Source organism: Stegostoma tigrinum, chromosome 45 (assembly GCF_030684315.1).
Source record: "Stegostoma tigrinum isolate sSteTig4 chromosome 45, sSteTig4.hap1, whole genome shotgun sequence".
NCBI lineage: Eukaryota > Metazoa > Chordata > Chondrichthyes > Orectolobiformes > Stegostomatidae > Stegostoma > Stegostoma tigrinum.
Genome location: NC_081398.1, coordinates 12,310,080 through 12,330,244, shown reverse-complemented (window position 1 = coordinate 12,330,244; position 20,165 = coordinate 12,310,080). Strand labels below are relative to the sequence as shown.

The following is a 20,165-nucleotide window of genomic DNA, read 5'->3' as shown; positions in this document are numbered from 1 at the left end:
CAGCACCTCTTCCCGGGTTAATTTTGAGTTGTTTTTCTTTGCCTAATCATTACCAAATCTCATCTCATGCCATAATTAAAAACCATCAATTCTGTCCTCCACCCATTTCCTCCGGGCAGTGAGATTGAAAAACACCCCAGTAAGGATGACATAGGCCGAGGCATGTGCAGCTCATGGCATTTCTACCTTGAAAGTTAATTGAGTTGTACAGAAGAGCTCTTTGATCCCTGAAGTGTGTACTGCCAACAATTTATGACTTCCGACACCAGCCTCTCTTTCCCAAGGTGGGCCCCATGGCCTTGAATGTTATGACATTTTAATTTCTCATCCAAGTACTTTTTAAAGGTTGTGAGGATTCCTACTTCATCTACCCTCCAAGGCATTGCATTCAGACACCCCCCCCCCCCCCGCCCCCGCATCCACCCTGCCCCACTCTCTGGGTGAAAATGCTTTTCCCCCCAACCCCCTGTAAGCCACCTGTTATTGTTCGTTTATGTCAGTGCATTTTATGAAAGCAGATTAAATGCTAACGCTGAAAAAAACCTCACTCCAATATTCCAGTGGCCTCAGTTTGCCTCAGTCTGATATATGTGCACAGAATCCCCTATGGTGGGGTGGCAGGCCTTTCAGTCCGCCGGTCCAAACTGACCCACTGAAGAGTCTGAACCCCTACCCTATCCCTGTGACCCTGCAATTCCCACCCTTACCTGCACATCCCTGGGCACTATGGGACAATTTAGCACGGCCAATCCACCTTAACCCGCACATCCCTGGGCACTATGGGACAATTTTGCACGGCCAATCCACCCTAACTTGCACATTCATGGGCACTACGGGACAAGTTAGCACGGCCAACCCATCCTAACCTGCACGCCCCTGGGCACTATGGGACAATTTAGCACGGCCAATCCACCCTAACCCGCAAACCCCTGGGCACTACGGGACAATTTAGCACAGCCAATCCACTCTAACCTACACATCCCAGGGCTCTACGGGAGAATTTAGCATGGCCAATCCACTCTAACCCACACATCCCAGGGCACTGTAGGACAATTTAGCATGGCCAATCCACCCTAACCCGCACATCCCTGGGCACTATGGGACAATTTAGCACGGCCAATCCACCTTAACCCGCACATCCCTGTGCACTACGGGACAATTTAGCACGGCCAACCCACCCTAACCCGCACATCCCTGGGCACTACGGGACAATTTAGCATGGCCAATCCACCCTAACCTGCACATCCCTGGGCACCATGTGACAACTTAGCACGGCCAAACCACCCTTACCTGCACATCTTTGGACTGTGGGAGAAAACTGGATCACCCAGAGGAAATCCACGCAGACACGGGGAGAACGTGCAAACTCCACACAGACAGTCACCCGAGGTTGGGATTGAACCCGGGTCCCTGACACTGTGCTAACCACTGATCCCATGTGTTTTTGAGTCTTTGGGACTTCCTGTCACTAAGAGCTATAGAAGAAAGCATGCTTGCTTACATTTAATGCTATGATAGGTAGATTCACAGACAGATAGATAGGTCAGTCGGGGAATCAAGGGTTAAGGGGTAAAATGCAAGAAAGTGGATGTATGCAATGTTGGATCAGCCATGATGCTATTGAATGGCAGAACAGGTTTGAGGGTCCTAATAGCCTACTCCTGTTCCAATTTATGACCATCTTGTGACAGGTTCATAGTGTTTATGAAGCAGACACTTGTGCTTTAATGTCAGAAATACTTACTCATAAATCAGAGCACCAGTTGCTGTGATTCATCAAGCATGTCTTCATTTTCAGAGACAGTTATTTCCATTTGAAGGTCCCCCGTTCCAGTCTAGCCCACCCGTATTTGGATGGCTCAGTGGTTAGCACTACTGCTTCACAGATCCAGGGACTTAGGTTCAATCCCACCCTCGGCCGACTGTCTGTGTGGAGTTTCTACCCATGTCTGCATGAGTTTCCTCCGGGTGCTCTGGTTTCCTCCTACAGTCTAAAGATGTGCAAGTTAGGGGGATTGGCCATGCTAAATTGCCCCATAGTGTTCAGGGAAGTGCAGGCTGGGTAGGCTAGCCATGGGAAATGCTCTGTTATGGGAGAGGGTCTGGATGGGATGCTTTGGAGGGTTGGTGCAGACTGAATGGGCTGAATGGCCTCTTCCAACACTGTAGGGATTCTGTGCTCCCTTGAGTCTTAAATGTCTTTCCTGGGGCATTTTAATGTGCATGAGAGGAGGGCACGGATTGAAAACCTGAAGCTATCATCACTTGACAACCAGCTGAATCCATTTCCTTTTATTGCAGTTTTTAACTAGAAAAGCATTTTGCACATATGCAATTAAAATTCTTCATGAGAAGCTGTGAATTGTAACAGTTCCTTGACATTGTGTCAAAACAACTACAACAAGGGATAAGAACAGAAAATACTGGGAAGTTTCAGCAGCTCCAACAGCATCTGGGGAGATAGGAACAGAATCAACGTTCACGTGGAAGGGTGAGGGTTACTACCCCAGGTGTTGATGTGTGTATGTGAGAGAAACAGTGTGTGTGTGTGTGTGTGTGTGTGTGTGTGTGTGCGTTTGCGTGTGAGAATGAGGGTGTGTGTGTCTGTGTGAGTGTGTGTGTGTGTGTCTGTGTCTGTGTTGGAGTGTATGTGTGTGTGAGTTTCTGTGTGAGTGTCTGTGTGTGTGTGTGTGTGTGTGTGTGTGTGTGTTTGTTTAGACCAATATCTACATTGACAGTAATGGAGTTGGCAGAACAGCTACTACACAGGATCTGGCTCCAAAGACTTCTACCAGCCTTCCCATTATTGCATCTCCTTCGCATTAATACAACTCCTTCACATTCACGTATCTCCTTCATGTTATTGCATGTCCCGGCCTTTATGGCACGTCAGTCACATTGCACAAGGGCCAATGCACTGACTGGAAGCAGCTCAGTTCTGAAAATGACCTTCACACTGCTCCGCTGTGGTCCCATCGTGAATGGGAACCCATCAGTACCTCATGGCCAGTGAGTAGAAACTAAGCCGGACTGTGGGGTGTCAATAGCCCGGACGGCGTTTTCAGTGACCGATTACAGAGACCGCTGAGGATTCCCTTTTTCCCACCAATGTAACCTTTTGGCGGAGCCAGATCACCGGCCGATTTCCTTGGCAACATAGCCTCCTCCAGTTGAAGGTGTTGCTCATGAACAAGTAGACGATGGGGTCCAAGCAGCTGTTGAGGCTGGTCAGTGCCATGGTGACCCTTCGCGCCGAATAGGTGAACTGGATGAGGCGGCAGCTGGAGAGCACCTGGATCCGTCGGAGGGTGTGGATCAGCTGGATGAGGTGGTAGGGCACGAAGCAAATGAGAAAGACCACCAGCACCAGCAGCACCGTGCGGAGGGCTCTTCTCTTCACCGTGTGCACTGTGTCCTTGCCCGCGTAGTGCTCCAGAAGCTTCTTGGCGATCAGAGGGTAGCAGATGATGATATTGACCAACGGGATGAAGAAACCGATGACCGCGGCTGCGATGCTGATCCCCGAGATGTGCCCGCTCCAGGTGTCCATGGAGAAATTCTCCAGGCAGGCCCTCTTGCCGTTAGGGAACCGATTAGTCAGGGGCTGCCCAATGGTCAGGTACAGGAGACTGGCGATCAGAAGCAGCCAGATGAGGCAGCACACTGCCACGCTGTAGCGCGTCCTTCGCAGACGAATCGAACGGATGGGATAGACGACAGCGATGTAGCGGTCCACGCAGATGCAGGTGAGGAAGAGCGTGCTGCCGTACATGTTGGCGAAGAAGAGGGAGCCGGTGATTTTGCATGCTACCTCACCGAAGATCCAGTCGTTCTCCAGGGCGTGGTAGACCACTTTGAATGGAAGCAGCGCGGCAAAGATGAGGTCGATGGCGGCCAAGTTGATCATGAAGACGTCGGACGGTGAGAAAGAGCCCTTCTTCCTGAAGAGGTACCAGAGGACACACAGGTTGGACACAGTGCCAAAGGCAAACACCAGGCTGTACACCACGGGAAACATGAGGTACTGGAAGTCGGCGCTGAACTGGCACACTTTTGTGTTATTGGTGAGGTTGGCACTGCCTGTCGAATTGGTTGGAGGTGACGTGTATGATGCCCATCCCAAGGACCAGTCTCTCTGGGTAACAGTGAAGCCAGCTTCAGCTGTCATTACTGTTGGATCACCTATGCTTCATAGGATCTGAAATTGTAACAACATTCAGCACAGGTTGTTCAGAGAGTATGGCTTTACATTTGACTCTACCAAAACACAAAATTTCCAACAGTCAGGCCATTCACCCCATTGACTCTGCACTGACCCTCCAAAGAGCATACTACCCTGACTCAGTCCCCGAAACTATCCCTGTAACCCCAAGCTGTTAGATACTATTTGCCTGAATGTTTTTTATCACACACTTTATTTTACAGTGTTCAAATTGAAGGATTGTCTGTCAATTGGAGTTCAATTAGTCCCTTCCCAAAATAATTAAATAACTATCCTTGATGTTCAAGGCAGGATTTGTTGCAGAGTTGCGGAAGGTCTGTTGAGTGAACAGACCATTTCAAATGCTTACGAATAAATGTGCGCAGGACACTTTAGCCAGAGCCTAATACTAATCTAGGATGAGTTCCTTAAAGATGTTTCAGTGTAGTGGCTCAATGGCATATATGTTCAGAGATGTTATTTCGCACCTTTGCAGTAGACGAGACTTAAGCCATGGCTTTCCTGGTTCAAAGGTAGAAACGCTACCACTGTACCACAATAGTACCATGGGGCTTGGGGTGTGGGTGGTCAACGAGAGATTTGGAGATTGAGATGAGTTGGATAACAGCATTGAAGAAGGGATGGCTGTCGGATGTCTTCTTCGTCATATTTGCTCAGAATGCCAAGGTACAGAAGTATTTCCTACTTTTAAACACTTCCATCAGAACAGCTAACAGCAAACTATAATAGTTGTGGGGAGAACAACAGTCTTGCGGTATTAAAGCTAAGCTTTTAATCCAGTCACCAGACAATGGGAAGGATCTGATTGCAAGTGAGAGGAGATTCGCCAGGATGTGGGATGGGATTGGAACAGCTCGGTTATGAGGAGGACGTGGGATGGGCTGGATTGGTTTTCCTTGGAGCAGAAGAGGCTGAAGGAGGATCTGATTGAGGTACACAAGATTGCATCTGAGACCAGAGGGCATAGGAGCGCGTGGTTAAGAGGGAATCTGAGAATTATTTTTCTCCGGCTAAGAGAAATATGGGAACCTGCTGCCTGAAAGGATGGTGGAAAATCCAGGGTGTGTTGGGGGTGGTGGGGGTGAAAGAGAGTGGGGCAGTTACCACTGGAAATACTGGAACACAACTCTCCTCCATGAAAATGCCTTCCAGCCCACTCTCCTTCATTTTGATCGGGACCATGAAGGCGAACTGATGGTGTGACAGTCACGTGCTGGAGAAGGGGAAGGCCAAGGTGGAGGTGAGGGAGGTTTCCTGAGGAAGGCAGTGTCAGCTCCTCCTCATCTGTTTGGAACACAGTGTACAGGGAGCTTTACTCTTTATTTAACCAATTTATGCATGATCCATGAAATCCACAGCCTCACAGAATAAACAGTTGCTTGGGAGTCTGTAAATCAACCCAACCAATGATAAAGCAGCACATTGAGGTAGCACAGTGGCTCAGCGGTTGGAACTGGTGCCTTACAGCGTCAGGGACATAGACTCAATATCCCCCCTTAGGGCGAGTGTCTGTGTTCCTTGTTCTCCCCGTGTCTGCGTGGGTTTCTTCCAGGTGTTCCAGTTTCCTCCCACAGTCCAAAGATGTGCAGGTTAGGGTGGATTGGCCATGGGAAATTGTCCCATAGTCTCCAGGGATGTGCAGGTTAGGGTGGATAGGCCATGCTAAATTGCCTCTTAGGGCCCAGGGATACACAGGTTAGTGTGGGTTGGCCGTGGGGAATGCAGGGAAAGGGCTAGGTGAGATAGTTCCAGCATGGGCTGAGTGGCCTGCTTACACACTGTAGGGATTCTCTCATTCAATGAAACGGTCAATCCTGTCTGGACATGGCCATTCTGAGGTGGAACATCAACCCCACTCTTAGAGCTTTTGCTTCTTGACAAATGACTGGATCTGTGTGAAAATAGTCCCCTGCTGTAAAACAAAACACATCTCTGCAACGCATCATCCTCCGACACTTCTGCCATCTACAATCCGACCCCACCACCCAAGACATTTTTCCATCCCCACCCCTGTCTGCTTTCCGGAGAGACCACTCTCTCTGTGACTCCCTTGTCCACTCCACACTCCCCTCCAACCCCACCACACCCGGCACTTTCCCCTGCATCTGCAGGAAGTGCTACACTTGCCCCCACACCTCCTCCCTCACCCCCATCCCAGGCCCCAAGATGACTTTCCATATTAAGCAGATGTTCACCTGCACATCTGCCAATGTAGTATGCCGTCTCCACTGTACCCGGTGCGGCTTCTTCTACATTGGGGAAACCAAACGGAGGCTTGGGGACCACTTTGCAGTACACCTCTGCTCGGTTTGCAATAAACAACTGCACCTCCCAGTTGCGAACTATTTTAACTCCCCCTCCCATTCCTTAGATGACATGTCCATCATGGGCCTCCTGCAGTGCCACAATGATGCCACCCGACGGTTGCAGGAACAGCAACTCATATTCCGCTTGGGAACCCTGCAGCCCAATGTTATCAATGTGGACTTCACAAGCTTCAAAATCTCCCCCTCCCAAAACCAGTCCAGCTCGTCCCCTCCCCCCGCTGCCTCACAAAACCAGCCCAGCTTGTCCCCGCCTCCCTAACCTGTTCTTCCTCTCGCCTATCCCCTCCTCTCACCTCAAGCTGCACCTCCATTTCCCACCTACCAACCTCATCCAGCCTCCTTGACCTGTCCGTCCTCCCCGGACTGACCTATCCCCACCCCACCTCCCCACTTATAGCCTCCTCTCTACCTATCTTCTCCTCTATCCATCTTCAGTCTGCCTCCCCCTCTCTCCCCATCCCCCTCTCTGATGAAGGGTCTAGGCCCGAAACGTCAGCTTTTGTGCTCCTGAGATGCTGCTTGGCCTGCTGTGTTCATCCAGCTCCACACTTTGACATCTCTCCTGCTGGTGCTTTGCAATAGAAATTAATAAAGGACAGTAGAAAGGACCAATAACAGAGCTTAAAACCCAGACCTGAGAGCTGCTCTCTAATGTAGAGCAGTTCTTGCAACTCTCTGACAGACAAAGACTAGGAAGTACGCAGTTATTAGTGGAGATTCCTCAGTCCTCACAATTTTGTTGTGATTCTAGTGACTTTATGACTGAAAGGGAAGGATGCTCAGGATTTGAAACTTCCATCTTATGCCAAACGTAACGTCTTGGGTCAAATGTTTGCAGGTTTTGCTACGAATGTAAGGCAGAAAAGTTCAGGACATTGAAGATGCCTGACAACTTTAAAAACCACAGGCCGATGTTTGGTTGAACTGTGCCTCGGGTTCCGGAACAAGGCCATTGACCATCTTATTTAAAACTCGTTCACGGAATGTGGGCCTCACTGGTCTAGCCAACACTTTAATGCCCAGGAAATGTGTAGCTTAATAAGATAACCATTACAGACAATCACTTTCGCTTGTGGGAGAAGCTGTGCCCGCTTGTGAAAGGAACAAGAGGGGCATCGATTTAAGGTGTTGTGCTCAGCAATTGGTATGGAATGAAGCACCTGGACTTTTGGTGGGGTAGGTTCAGCCACTCAGGAAGGGCATTGGATGATTAATTGGGTAGAAAAAGTGTGCAGGGACGTGGGGGTAAAGGTAGCAGATTGGCACCAGGTAATAGAACTGGCACAGGTCTTCTGGTCCCCCCAGCAATTCTGTGATTCTGGATTTGGAGTTACATGTAGACCAGGCCAGGTAGGGAATGGCAGACTTCCCCTCCCTAAAGGAGATGACACACTCCAAATGAGCTTTTACAATGGGTACATGATCACTCTTTGGTTATCTTTCTAATTCCAGATTTTGCTGAAATCAAATTTCCTCATCTGCCTTGGTGAGACTCAAACACATGAGCCCAGAACATCTGACTGAAGTCCTGAATAAATAGCCCACTGACATTGCCATTATGTGCCATTGTAAGTCTGTAAGAAATAGGAACATGCATAGGCTATTCGGCCCCTTGGGTCTGCTCTGCCATTCAGTAGGATCATGGCAGATCTGACATTCCTCACATTCCTGCCTTTTCTCCATAGCCCTTGATTCCTATCAATCTTAGTTTTAAATAATGACTCTGCATCCAACAGCTCTCTGTGTTCAGGTGTTCCAAAGACTCACAGAAAAAAAGAAATTTCTCCTTATCTCAGTCTTAAATTGACATACCTTTATTCTGAGATGATGCCTTCTGATCCCAGGCTGTCCCATGTGCGGAGACATCATCTTACCATTTGCCCTTAACAATTCTATATGTTTCAGTAATGTCAGCTCTCTTTCTTCTAAACTCCACTGAGCGAAGTCCCAAACCTGTTTAGTCTTTGCTCAGAAGACTATCCGTCCATATTAGAGATCAGCCTAGTAATGATTCCAATAAACATGCTACCTTCCCTTAAATAAGGGGATTGAAATTGCTCACAGGACTCCAAATGTGGTCTCACCAGCACCTTGTACAGTTCATAGATATCGTCATAGAGTCCCTACAATGTGGGAACGTGCCATTCAGCCCAACAAGAACACACCACCCCTCCAAACGATGTCCCACCCAGACCCAATCCCGTAATTTCCCACGTCTAATCCAAACATCCCTGAACATTATGGGCAATTTAGCAAGGCCAATCCACCCAGCCTGCATATCTTTGGATTGTGGGAGGAAACCGGAGCATCCAGAGGAAACCCACGTGGACACGGGGACAACGTGCAAACTCCACACAGACAGTCGCCCCTGGGTGGAATTAAGCCTGGGTCCCTGGTGCTGTGAGGAGACAGTAGTAGCCCATGAACAACCATGCCGTAAGACTTCCTGATTCTTACACTCCAACCCTCTTGAAATGAGGGCTGTCAACTCACATTCAATGTTTAATCCATTTCTCCCTCTGTGGAAATTGTCTGCTCTGCCTGGCACTTCAAACAGTTGTTTTAAAAATATTTGAGTTGTGCAGCAGATGGAGGCTGGCATGGTGAGGGTTAACACTTTTCTCTACTACGTCCCAACTCTCCTCCAAAATTGAAGCTGGAATTGGGAGGTTGTAGTAGGATATTAAGGCATTTGGGAACCTTGATCCACACCAGGACCACAATGTGTACAAACAAACTAACAGTCACACTTTCTGGATATTCTAGAGTATTGCTTCAGAAACAATTTTGAGGTTTTGAACTGCAGCAGCTAATTTGTCTGCAGTGTACACTTTCAGTGAGTAATTTATAGTAAACTCACTTCAGTTCAAGTGACTATTGACAGTGAAATACAAAAATGGGTTTACTTACAGAGTCTTCAGTCTCACACTTTGATGGGGCTGAAATAACGAAATTAATTGTGGGATCTCTGAAGTTGTGTCCTGTTTGTCTCTCCTCCAAGCTTTATTACTAACTACCTTGATCATAGCTTGTCTATTTCCCTGGCTTTCTCCATGCACTGGTACCTCCTCTCTACTCAAGTACTTCCCCTCACAGTTTCAGGAAGTGCTTATCATTTTTACTCCTGCTCCTCCCTTCTTTATCTCATCTTCTGCACTGTGAGCTTTTGTACTCTGTTCAAGTTTAATGACGATTGGTCATGTTCAACAAGAGTCTGTTTGCATTATCGCACTCTGTTTCTCTGTGGAAATGCTAAATTGCAAGCAAAATAACAACTGAAAGAACTGCGGATGCTGTAAATCAGGAGCAAAAACAAAGTTGCTGGAAAAGCTCAGCAGGTTTGGCAGCATCTGTGAAGGAGAAAACAGTTAACGTTTCGGATCCGGTATCCCTTCTTCAGAAGCAGTTGTCCCAGAGCAAGAATTTGTCCCAGAGCATTGAGCATGGGTTCGAAACTGGTCAGGCTCCCACACTGTTGGCAAACACGGAACACAGTTCCCATTATCTCAGAGAAACAAAGCAGTTGTCTGCTTAGAAGTACTGGTTCCCAATATGGATACGACTATTATCAATCCAGTCATCAAATCTAATGGGGTTTTAGTGTCATATAGTGTGGAAACATATCCTTTGGTCCAACCAGTCTGTACCGACCATAATCCCAAACTAAACCAATCCCACCAGCCTGTTCCTTGGCCAAATCCCTGCAAACCCTTCCAATTTCATCCAGAAGTATTTTAAAAGTTATCATCATACCCTCATCCATCACTTCCTCAGGACATTCATTCTGCACATGAACCACCCTTTGTGTAAAATATTTGCCCCTTGTATCTTTTTTAAATCCTCTCCTCACACCTTAAAAAGTGACCCCTCGTCTTGAAATCCACCTTCCTAGGTTAAATCCCTTTAGGAAAGGAAATTGCCATCCTTACCTGGTCTGGCCTACATGTGACTCCAGGCCCACAGCAATGTGGTTGACTCTTAACTGCCCTCTGCGCAATTAATGCTGCCCTAGCCAGTGACACCCACATCCTGTCAACAAATAAATACAGAGAACATCTTTCCCCTTCCTTCTCTGCTTCTTCGTCTCTGACTCTGACAGCATGACTGTCGACTTCCTTTTGTGCAAATATTGTCTGATCTGCTGATTACTGGTCCCTCAGCACTGTTTTTTTTATGGCCGGCTGAGAGCATTTAGCTTTTGAATATTCAGAGCTCTGTACGAGTAGGCCCCAGTCTCCCTCCGACCCCAAAAGCACCAACCACGAAGCTTGTACCAAGTTCAGGAAGGTTTAGCAGGCAAATTGCTGTCAATAAATTCTAGGGGAATTCTCTGACACTCAAACGACAAACAAAGAGTTATGATTTACAGTCATCACTGATTCTATTGTTAAGGTATGAATTGTGAAACGTTTGCCTGCTGATTCAAGCTGGTGCAATGTTTGGAATGAGATCTCTAATGAGGGAAACGAGGCACGTAAAAGTCAGAATGAAATGACAATCTCCTTCCTGATCTCTGGATAACTGAAAGCTTTTGACAGCTGCAACAGGCTCTTCAAGCCAGCGGCCAGACAATGACGAAAACATTGATTTTCTTTTGACGTGTGTTATCAAAAACAGAGAGCTGGTTGTACTCACAGCTCACGGCTCTGATGTTACCTAATGGCATCAATGGGTTCCTGAGATTGAGTGATGTCTGAAATTGGTTTCTCTGTCAGTCAGCCTGACAGTCTTTCTTTCCCTCTGACTCTAGCTTTTCTCCCCTCAACACTCTTTCCCCTTCTCTACACCACTCTCCCTTTCGTTCTCTCTCTCTCTCTCAAGTTTTCTCTTTGGCTCTCTGTCTGCTCTTTTGCCATATCTCTATCTCACATGAGATATAGGAGCAGAGTCAGGCCGTTCGGCCCATTGAGTTTGCTCTGCCATTCGATGATGGCTGACCTGTATCTCAATCCCATCCTCCCATCATTTCCTTTGACTGCCCCCCCCCCTCACTTTGCTAACCAAGGACCTATCTGCCTCTGTCTTTATGACACTCAATGACTTGGCTTCCCCAGCCCTCTGTGGTAATAGGTTCCATAGATTCAAAACCCTCTGGCTCAAGAAATTTCGTCCCACCTCAGTTCTAAACGGTTGTCCCCCTACTCTGAGTGCCTCTCTTCTTTAAGCGTTTCTGCTTCTTTTGCAAAGAAGAACCTAGTACAGGAGCAATGGCAGGCCATTCAGCCAACCCAGTGGCTAGCACTGCTGCTTCAAGGTGCCGAGAACCCGGTTCCAATTGCAGTCTCGGGTGATTGACAATACAAGTGGAGTTTGTGCATTCTCCCCCATGTCTGCGTGGATTTTCTCTGGGCGCTCCGGTTTAATCCCACAGTGCCAAGATGAGCAGGTTATGACGGATTTGCCGTGCTACATTGTCTCATACGGCCCAGTGGTGTGCAGAATAGAGTGGATTGGCCGTGCTAAATTGTTCCGTAGTGTCCTGAGATGTGCAGTTTAAGGTGTATTTACCATGCTAAATTGTCCGACAGTGTCCAGGGATGTGCAGGTTAGGGTGGATTGGCCATGCTAAATTGCCCCAGAGTGTCTAGGGATTTGCAGGTTAGGGTGCATTTACCATGCTAAATTGTCTGATTCTGTCCAGGGATGTGCAGGTTAGGGTGAATTGGCCGTGCTAAATTGCCCCATAGTGCCCAGGGATGTGCAAGTTAGGGTGCATTGGCCATGCTAAATCGTCCGATTGTGTCCAGGGATGTGTAGGTTTGGGTGGGTTGGCTGTGTTAAATTGTCCCACAGTGCCAAGGGATGTGCAGGTAATGGTGTAATGGCCATGCTAAATTTCCCATAGTGCCCATTGATGTACAGGTTCGGGTGGATTGGCTGTACTAAATTGTCCTGAAGTGTCCAGGGATGTGCAGGTTAGGGCTGATTGGCTGTTCTAAATTATCCCACAGTGCCTAGGGATGTGCAGGTTCGGGTGGATTGGCCGTGCTAAATTGTCCCGTAGTGCCCAGGGATGTGCAGTTAGGGTGGATTGGCCATGCTAAATTGTCCCATAGTGCCCAGGGATGTGCAGGTTAGTGTGGATGGGCCGTGCTGAAATGTCCCGTACTACCCCAAGATGTGCAGGTTAGGGTGGATTGACCGTGCTGAAGGCCATGATATGAATATTATCATTCTTCTGCTCAAATATCCCATTGCCCTGTGCTTCTGTGTTGCTGTATTCTTATCTAGTAAGTCAAGTGTATAATTGAAATGGGCAGAAAATAAGAACTTCAAAATTTAGAAGGAAAATAGCAGAGCCACCTAACCAAAATGGAATGTACCCAAGGTCACTGACTATAACAATCGGAGCATGAGTGGGGCATGCAAAACCGTGAGCATCATTCAATAAGATCATTGCAAGTTTGATAAGGTCACAAGTTGAGATAGAAGAAGAAGTAGGCCATTCAGCCCATTGATGCTGCTCGATCATTCAGAGGGATCACGGTTGATCTGATCATTCCATCTCCACATATGCCATCACCCTCGATTCCATTGCTGGTTAAGAATCTGTCTATCTCCACCTTGAAAATGATCCAGCCTCGACAGCCCTCTGTGGTTAAAATTTTCACACGCTCACTATTCTCCGACAGAAATAAATTCCTCCTCATCTCTGTCTGAAATGGGCGACCCCTTAGTGTGAGGTGATGATCTCTGGTCCTGGACTCTCCTGCAAGGGGAAACAACCTTTCCATGTCTATCCTTTCAAATCCCATAAAGATGTTGTATGTTTCAACAAGGTTGTCCCTCATGCTTCTAAATTCCAACAGGCACAGGCCCAATTTATTAAACGGCATGGTGTTTCAGTGGTTAACACTGCTGCCTCACAGCGCTTGGGATCTGGGTTGGATTCCAGCTCAGGCGACTGACTGTGGAATTTGCACATTCTCTGCGTGTCTATGGGATTCCTTCAGGTGCTCTGGTTTCCTCCCACAGTCCAAAGATGTGCAGTTTGAGATGAATTGGCTGTGATAAATTGCCCATAGTGCTCAGGGATATGGAGGTTAGGTGGATCATGGGAAATGCAGAGGTAGGTTTGAGATGTGTCTGGGTTGGAACGCTCTTTAGAGTGCCAGCATGGGCTGAATGGCTTGCTTCCACACTGTAAGCATCCTAAGTCATTAATGTGTATTGTAAATAATTGCGGCCCCTGCACTGATCCCTGTGGTTTTGTACTAGTTACAGATTGTCATTCTGAAAATGCCCTTTTCCCAGTTCCCTGTCGTCCGTTAGTTTGACAATCCTCTGTCCTTAAGAAAGTCTATATCTAACACAGTGAAGATACTTCACAGAGATTTTGTTACACTCCAAATAATATGGAGGGATATTAGAAGCAGAGGATTGAGTTTATTGTTTATTTACAGTATGTGAAACTTCCCAGAAGACTAGTATTTGCTGCCCACTTCTAACTGCTGTTGAGAAGTTGGTGGAGAACATTGGTCTCAAAGCTGAATGATTGCTCGCTTGGCCATTTGAGTGAGTGTTTAAAAAGTCAGCCACATTGCCATAGATGTACTGCCACGCAGAGGGCAGATAGGGTAAAGACAGCTGATTTCCCTGGATGAGCAACATTTAAAACAAAGAACAATACAGCCCAGGAACAGGCCCTTCGGCCCTCCAAGCCTGTGCCGACACATTTTGCGCTTCCATCTAAAACTGCCTTCACTTACAGAATCCGTATCCCTGTACTCCCTTCCTATTCATGTATTTATCCAGGTGCTTCTCGAATGCTGCTATCATGTCTGCTTCCACTATCTCCTCTGGCCACACGTTCCAGGCACTCACCACCCTTTGTGTGAAAAATTTGTCTCGCATACCTCTTTTAAACATTCCCCACTCATACCCTGAACCTGTGTCCCCTAGTAATTGACCCCTCCACCCTGGGAAAAAGCCTCATAATTTTCGCGCTGTCCATGCTGTTCACAGTCTTATAAATGTCTATCAGATCGCCGTCCTCAATCTCCTGTGTTCCAGTAAAAACAAACCCAGTCTGTCCAACATTTCTTATTTGCTAAAATCTCCCAAACCAGCAAAGTCCTGGTAATCCTGAGTCTTCCTTATTGCTGTGAACTTCTTCACAGAATCCCTACAGTGTGGAAACAGGCCCTTTGGCCCAACAAGTCAACACCGATCCTCAGTGCATCCCATCCTGACCCATCCCCCTATAACCCACTTAAACTACACATCCCTGAGCATTACGGGAAATTTAGAATGGCCAGTCCACCTAGTCTGCACATCTTTGGACTGTGGGAGGAAACCAGAGCACCTGGAGGAAACCTACGCAGACACAGGGAGAATATGCAAACTCTGCACAGACAGTCGCCCGAGGGTGGAATCAAACTCACGTCCTGAGCGCTAACCACTCAGTCACTGTGCTGCCCACTTACAAACAGCATTTCAGGACATACTTCAGCATACCCCAGAAGGTTTCATAATCCCTGTCTTACGAGGCCAGTGCCTTATCCATTAGGTCACTGGACCAGGCACAAAACACAGTTGTCAGGATTTTACTTCATGTCTGGTCAATTAATTGGGTTGACTGCACTGCAACTCTGCGCTCCCCCCCCCCTCCTCTCCCCACACACACACACACACCCACCCCAACCTAGTGTAGCCAAGGCATTAGCTCTCCGGATTGTGAATGTAAAAGCCGAATACAGATGATGCAGGAAAGCTGTGATAAAAACAGGCAATGCTAGAAGTATTCAGCATGTCCAGCAACATCTGTGAATAGAGAAGCACAGGTAATGATTTGAGGTTTAGGCATTAACTCTGTTTCTCTCTCCATAGATGCCAACAGAGACGCTGAGTATCTCCAGCAATTTCTTATTAATCACCCCTGGTTTAGTAATTCAGTTACACAGCCAATATCGCTGTTCTGCTTCAGTTCAGCAGAGCATTTGTGGTGCAGCAGTAGTCATAGAAATCTACAGCTTGGAAAAAGGCCCTTCAGCCCATCACATCCATATCAGTCAAAAACAACCACTTAACTTTGAATCCCGCACTTGGCCCATAACCTTGTGTGTCTTCGTCGCAAATGTACATTTAAATACTTTAAAATGTTACCAGGGTTTCTGTGTCTACCACCCTTACAGGCAATGAGTTCCAGATCCTCACCATCTTCTGGGTGAAAAGCGTTTTACTCAGATAGAGGATGGAGTTGTAGTGTCATACAGCATGGAAACAGACCCTTCGTTCCAACCATAAGCCCAATCCAGACTAGTCCCAGCTGCCTGCGCTCGGTCCGTCTCTCTCCAAACATTTCTTATTCATGCGCTTATCCAAATGTCTTTTAAACATTGTCACTGTGCCCGCAATCACCACTCCATCTGGCAGTTCATTCAACACATGAACCACCCTCTGTGTAAAAAAATTTGCCCCTTGTGCCTTTTAAAAAGCTTTCTCCTTGCACCTTAAAATGTGACCCCAGTCTTGAAATCCCCCACCATAAGGAAAAGACACTTGCCATTCACCTTATTTGTGCCCCTCACTTTATAATAAACCTCTACACAGTCACTTCCCAACTTTCTACATTCCAGTTTAAAAAGTCCCAGCCTATCCAGCCGCTCCTTATAACTCAAATTTTCAGTTCCCAGCAATGTTCCGCTAAACCTTTTCTGAACCCTATCCAGCTTTATAATATCCTTCTTATAAAAGGGCAACCGGAACTGGACACAGCACTCCAGAAGAGGCCTCAACAACATCCTGTACCAACTTTATACTCAAATGTGTGAACAGTGAAGGCAGCATGCTAAATGACTTTTTACCCACACTGTCTACTTGTGATGCAAACTTCAAAGTGTTTTTTTTACCTGAACTCTTAGGTTTCTACAACATCTACTACACTAACCAAGGCCCTACTTTTAATTGTTTTAAGTCCTGCCCTCGTTTGTTTCACAAAAATGCAATACATCACATTTATCCAAATTAAACTCCATCTGTCACTCTTCAGCCCGTTGACCCAACTGATCAAGATCCCTCTGTAATCTTGGATAACCCTCTTCACTGTCCATTATACCACCAATTCTGGTGTCAGCTGCACACTTACTAACCAGGCCTTCTATATTCTCACCTAACTCATTTACATAAATTATAAACAAGAGAGGACCCAAAACTGACCCCTGTGGAACATCGCTGGTCACAGGCCTCTGGTCCTAAAACTAACCTCCACCATCACCCTCTGTCTTCTGCTGTTTAGCAAATTTTGTATCCAGTTGGCAAGCTCACCTGGAATTCAATGTGATCTAACTTTACTAATTAGTCCCCCTGCGGAACCTTGTCAAAGTCTTTTGTTAAAATCCAAATAAGCAACATCCACCACTCTTCTCTGATCAGCCACTTTCTCAAAAAATTCAATCAAGTTTGTGAGGCACAATCTCCTTCGCACAAAACCATGCTGACTGTCCCTAACCATTCCTTGCCTTGCCAAATGCGTATAAATCCTATCTTTCAGAATTACCTCCAATAATGTAACCACCACCAAAGTCAGACTCACAGGTTTATAGTTCCCAAGCTGGCCCTTACATCCCTTTTTAAGTAAAAGCACAACATTCGCCACTGCCCAGTCATTCAGCACCTCACCCGTATTTAGAGATGATACAAATATTTCTGCAAGGGGCTCTTCAATTTCCTCCTTAACTTCTCACAAAGTCCTGGGACACACAAGATCACATCCTGGAGATTTATCACCTTTATATTTTCTAAGACCTCCAGCACTTGTTCTCCTTAGAAGATTAAAACAAAATATCCTCTCTGGTTTACTCCCTTTGCCAAACTTGAAAGTATAAAGGTGATTAAAGTTTTAGCAAAGATCTGTAGCTCGGGTTGTGGCTGAGGTTGTTGACTTGCTTACCGAGCTGGCTTGTTCTCGTTCAGACAGTTCATCACCATGTTAGGTAACATCACCAGTGGAGCCTCAGATGAAGCGATATTACTCCAGTCTGCTTGGAATTTATGCTGTCTGGTCCGTTACGGTGAGTACTGTCCTTTCTGGTTTTGATCTGTATGGGTTTGTATACAAGGTCCAATTCCATACGTTTGTTGATTGCATTATGGGTTGAGAACCATGCCTCTAGGAATTCCCATGTCTGTCTATGTTTGGCTTGGGCTACTATAGTTACCTTGTCCGAGTTAAACTGATGGCCTTCATTGTCTGTGTGTCCCGATATTAAGGGGAGTTTGTCATGGCGTTTTGCTGCTAGCTGATGTTCATGTGTACTGATAGCTAGTTTCCTTCCTGTCTGTCCGATGTAATGTTTGTGGCAGTTGTTGCATGGTGTATTGTAAACTACATCAGGTCTGCATGTTGTGGGAACGGGATCTTTAATCCTTATGAGTGTTTGTTGTAGCATTGCTGTTGGCTTTTAGGCCACCATGATTCCTAGTGGTCTGAGGAGTCTTGTAGTAAGTTCTGATATGTTCTTGATGTAGAGCAGTGTGGCCAGTGTGTTAGGTCATACTGTGTCCTCCTCTTGTTGTCTATTCAGTCGGCATCTGTGGATGAAGTTGCGGGGATATCTGTTCATAGCGAGGATTTTGTACAGGTGCTCTTCCTCTTTCCTGCATGGTTCCAGAGTGTTGCAGCATGTTGTGGCCCATTTAATCTTCGTAGGATGATAGGTCGGCACAACATCGTGGGCCGAAGGGCCTGTACTGTGCTGTGCTGTTCTATGTTCTTTAAACAGTGTCTAAATGCAGCTATGTTTGTGAATGTTGGGGTGGTTGCTGTGGAAGTTGAGGATTTGATCAGTATGTGTTGTTTTCCTGTATACTGAGCTTGGGAACTCCCTGTTGGTCATATGCTTGACTCTGATGTCCAGAAACGGAAGTTAGTTGTTGCTTTCTTCTTCCGTCGTGAATTTAATCCCCACGAATATGTTGTTCATGAGGTGGTGGGTCTTTTCTAATTGTTGCGTTCAATAATGACAAATGTGTCGTCTACGTACTGGATCCACAGTTTACGTTGATTGCAGGGCACGGTGGTGTGCTCCTGAGATGGGTGACCCCATTGGTGTATCATTGACCTGTCCAATCTAGCTTCATAGCTGAAATGCTTCAGCACAGGCAATATCCTGGTAAATACCCTCTGCACCTTCTCCAGTGACATTACACCCCCTCCTAAAATGTGAATTCGAGCTGTGGCCTAACCATTATTTTATAAAATTACAGCATAATCTCTGCTCTTAAACTTTATGCCTTGGCTAATAAAGGCTGGATTCTAATATGTGTCTCAACTATTTTATCCACTTGTCCTGATACCTTAAGGGACCTTACATGCACCTCAGGTCCCTCTGATGCTTGGTGAAGTGATCCGTTTTGGAAGGTCGAGTACAGGTGGAAATTATACACAAATAGTAGATATGCAGAGGGATCTGGGTGTGCAGGTCCACAGAAGGTAGCAGTGCAAGTAGATAAGGTTGTGAAAAAGGCCAATGGCATACTTGCCTTCATTAGAAGGTGCATTCAGTCTAAGGATAGACATGTTATGCTGCAGCTTTATAGGACTTCAGTTAGGCCATACTTGGAATATTGTGTACAGTTCTGCTCACCACACTACCAGAAAGATGTGGATGCTTTGGAGAGTGTACAGAAAAGGTTTACCAGGATGTTGCCTGGTTTGGAGTATTTTAGCTATGAAGCAAGTTGGATAGACTGGGATTGCTTTTACTAGAACACAGGCTGTTGAGTGGCGACCTGATAGGAGTTTATAAGACTGAGAATGGCATGGATAGAGTGGGAAGTATGAGGCTTTTTCCCAGGGACAGCTTTAGTATGGAAAGACAAAATGTGTTGGTGCAGGCCGAAGGGCCTGTGACTGTGCTGTATTGTTCTTTGTTCTTTCTTCTTTGCTTCCCAGAGTCATATCATTCAGTACGTATTCCTTTATGTTTTGTGTCCCTCCAATTGCATCATTTGACAATTATCTAGATTGAATTCCAAACACAAATGGTTCCACATGATTGTAATATCCAATCATATTATTACATGTTCACTGTAAGTACATCTTCTAACTGAAGGTATGTATTTGTAATCACCAGATAAAACCCATACTATCCATTTTTCCTCCTTTTCATACACACGTACCTGAACTCACACATCTAGACAATGTTGAATTTTGGCCTGAAATGGTGGGAAGTCAGGAGAAGCTTCACATTTCAGTTGAATCTTGAGTGGATTTTGCTCACACTCAGGTAGAATGTGGTGGCGAACCCTTCAGGGTTTCAGTGGGAAACATCATTATAAAGCACCATTAGCCCTTGCAGGAACTGATTGAGTCAATCCATGAAGTCCCTAAGGCATTGTGTCGTAACAAGTAGAACCAGTGCAAGAATTGTTCGAGGTCCTGCACAAAACAGGCTGTGGGGGTGTGGAATCTGTTAATGCACAGGCTGTGCTGAGGGCTGGACTCTCTCTGTACAGAATTTGCATGGTTCTGGAGCCTACTTCAGATTGGCTCGACAACAGAAACTGAACTGTTCACTGGACAGCTATGTTGGGCGCAGAGAATTCCTACAGCATGGACAAAGGCCATTCAGCCCATACCTACCCTCTAAAGAACATCCTATCCAAGCCCACCC

At 46.5% G+C, this 20,165-nt stretch overlaps 1 protein-coding gene across 4 annotated transcripts; it reads right to left on the bottom strand.

The window, feature by feature from the left end:
* Positions 1 to 2,081: 2,081 nt before the first annotated feature.
* Positions 2,082 to 10,630, bottom strand: LOC125448768 (lysophosphatidic acid receptor 6-like). Of its 4 annotated transcripts, none has more exons than XM_048524284.2 (2): positions 10,479 to 10,630; positions 2,082 to 4,198 (listed from the first exon to the last, which is right to left on the bottom strand). In XM_048524284.2, the coding sequence occupies exon 2, from the start codon at positions 4,166 to 4,168 to the stop codon at positions 3,062 to 3,064; it is 1,107 nt and encodes a 368-aa protein (XP_048380241.2). In that variant the 5' UTR covers positions 4,169 to 4,198; positions 10,479 to 10,630; the 3' UTR covers positions 2,082 to 3,061. The 4 variants fall into 4 exon arrangements, with proteins under 4 accessions (XP_048380241.2, XP_048380242.2, XP_048380240.2 ...); XM_048524285.2 differs by lacking the exon at positions 10,479 to 10,630 and adding an exon at positions 9,460 to 9,629 and having other exon boundaries at positions 2,082 to 3,941; XM_048524283.2 differs by lacking the exon at positions 10,479 to 10,630 and adding an exon at positions 9,460 to 9,563.
* Positions 10,631 to 20,165: the final 9,535 nt, after the last annotated feature.

Excerpts from the sequence above, each read along its gene's own strand:
- LOC125448768 (XM_048524284.2), bottom strand. The coding sequence starts at position 4,168 with ATGACAGCTGAAGCTGGCTTCACTGTTACCCAGAGAGACTGGTCCTTG.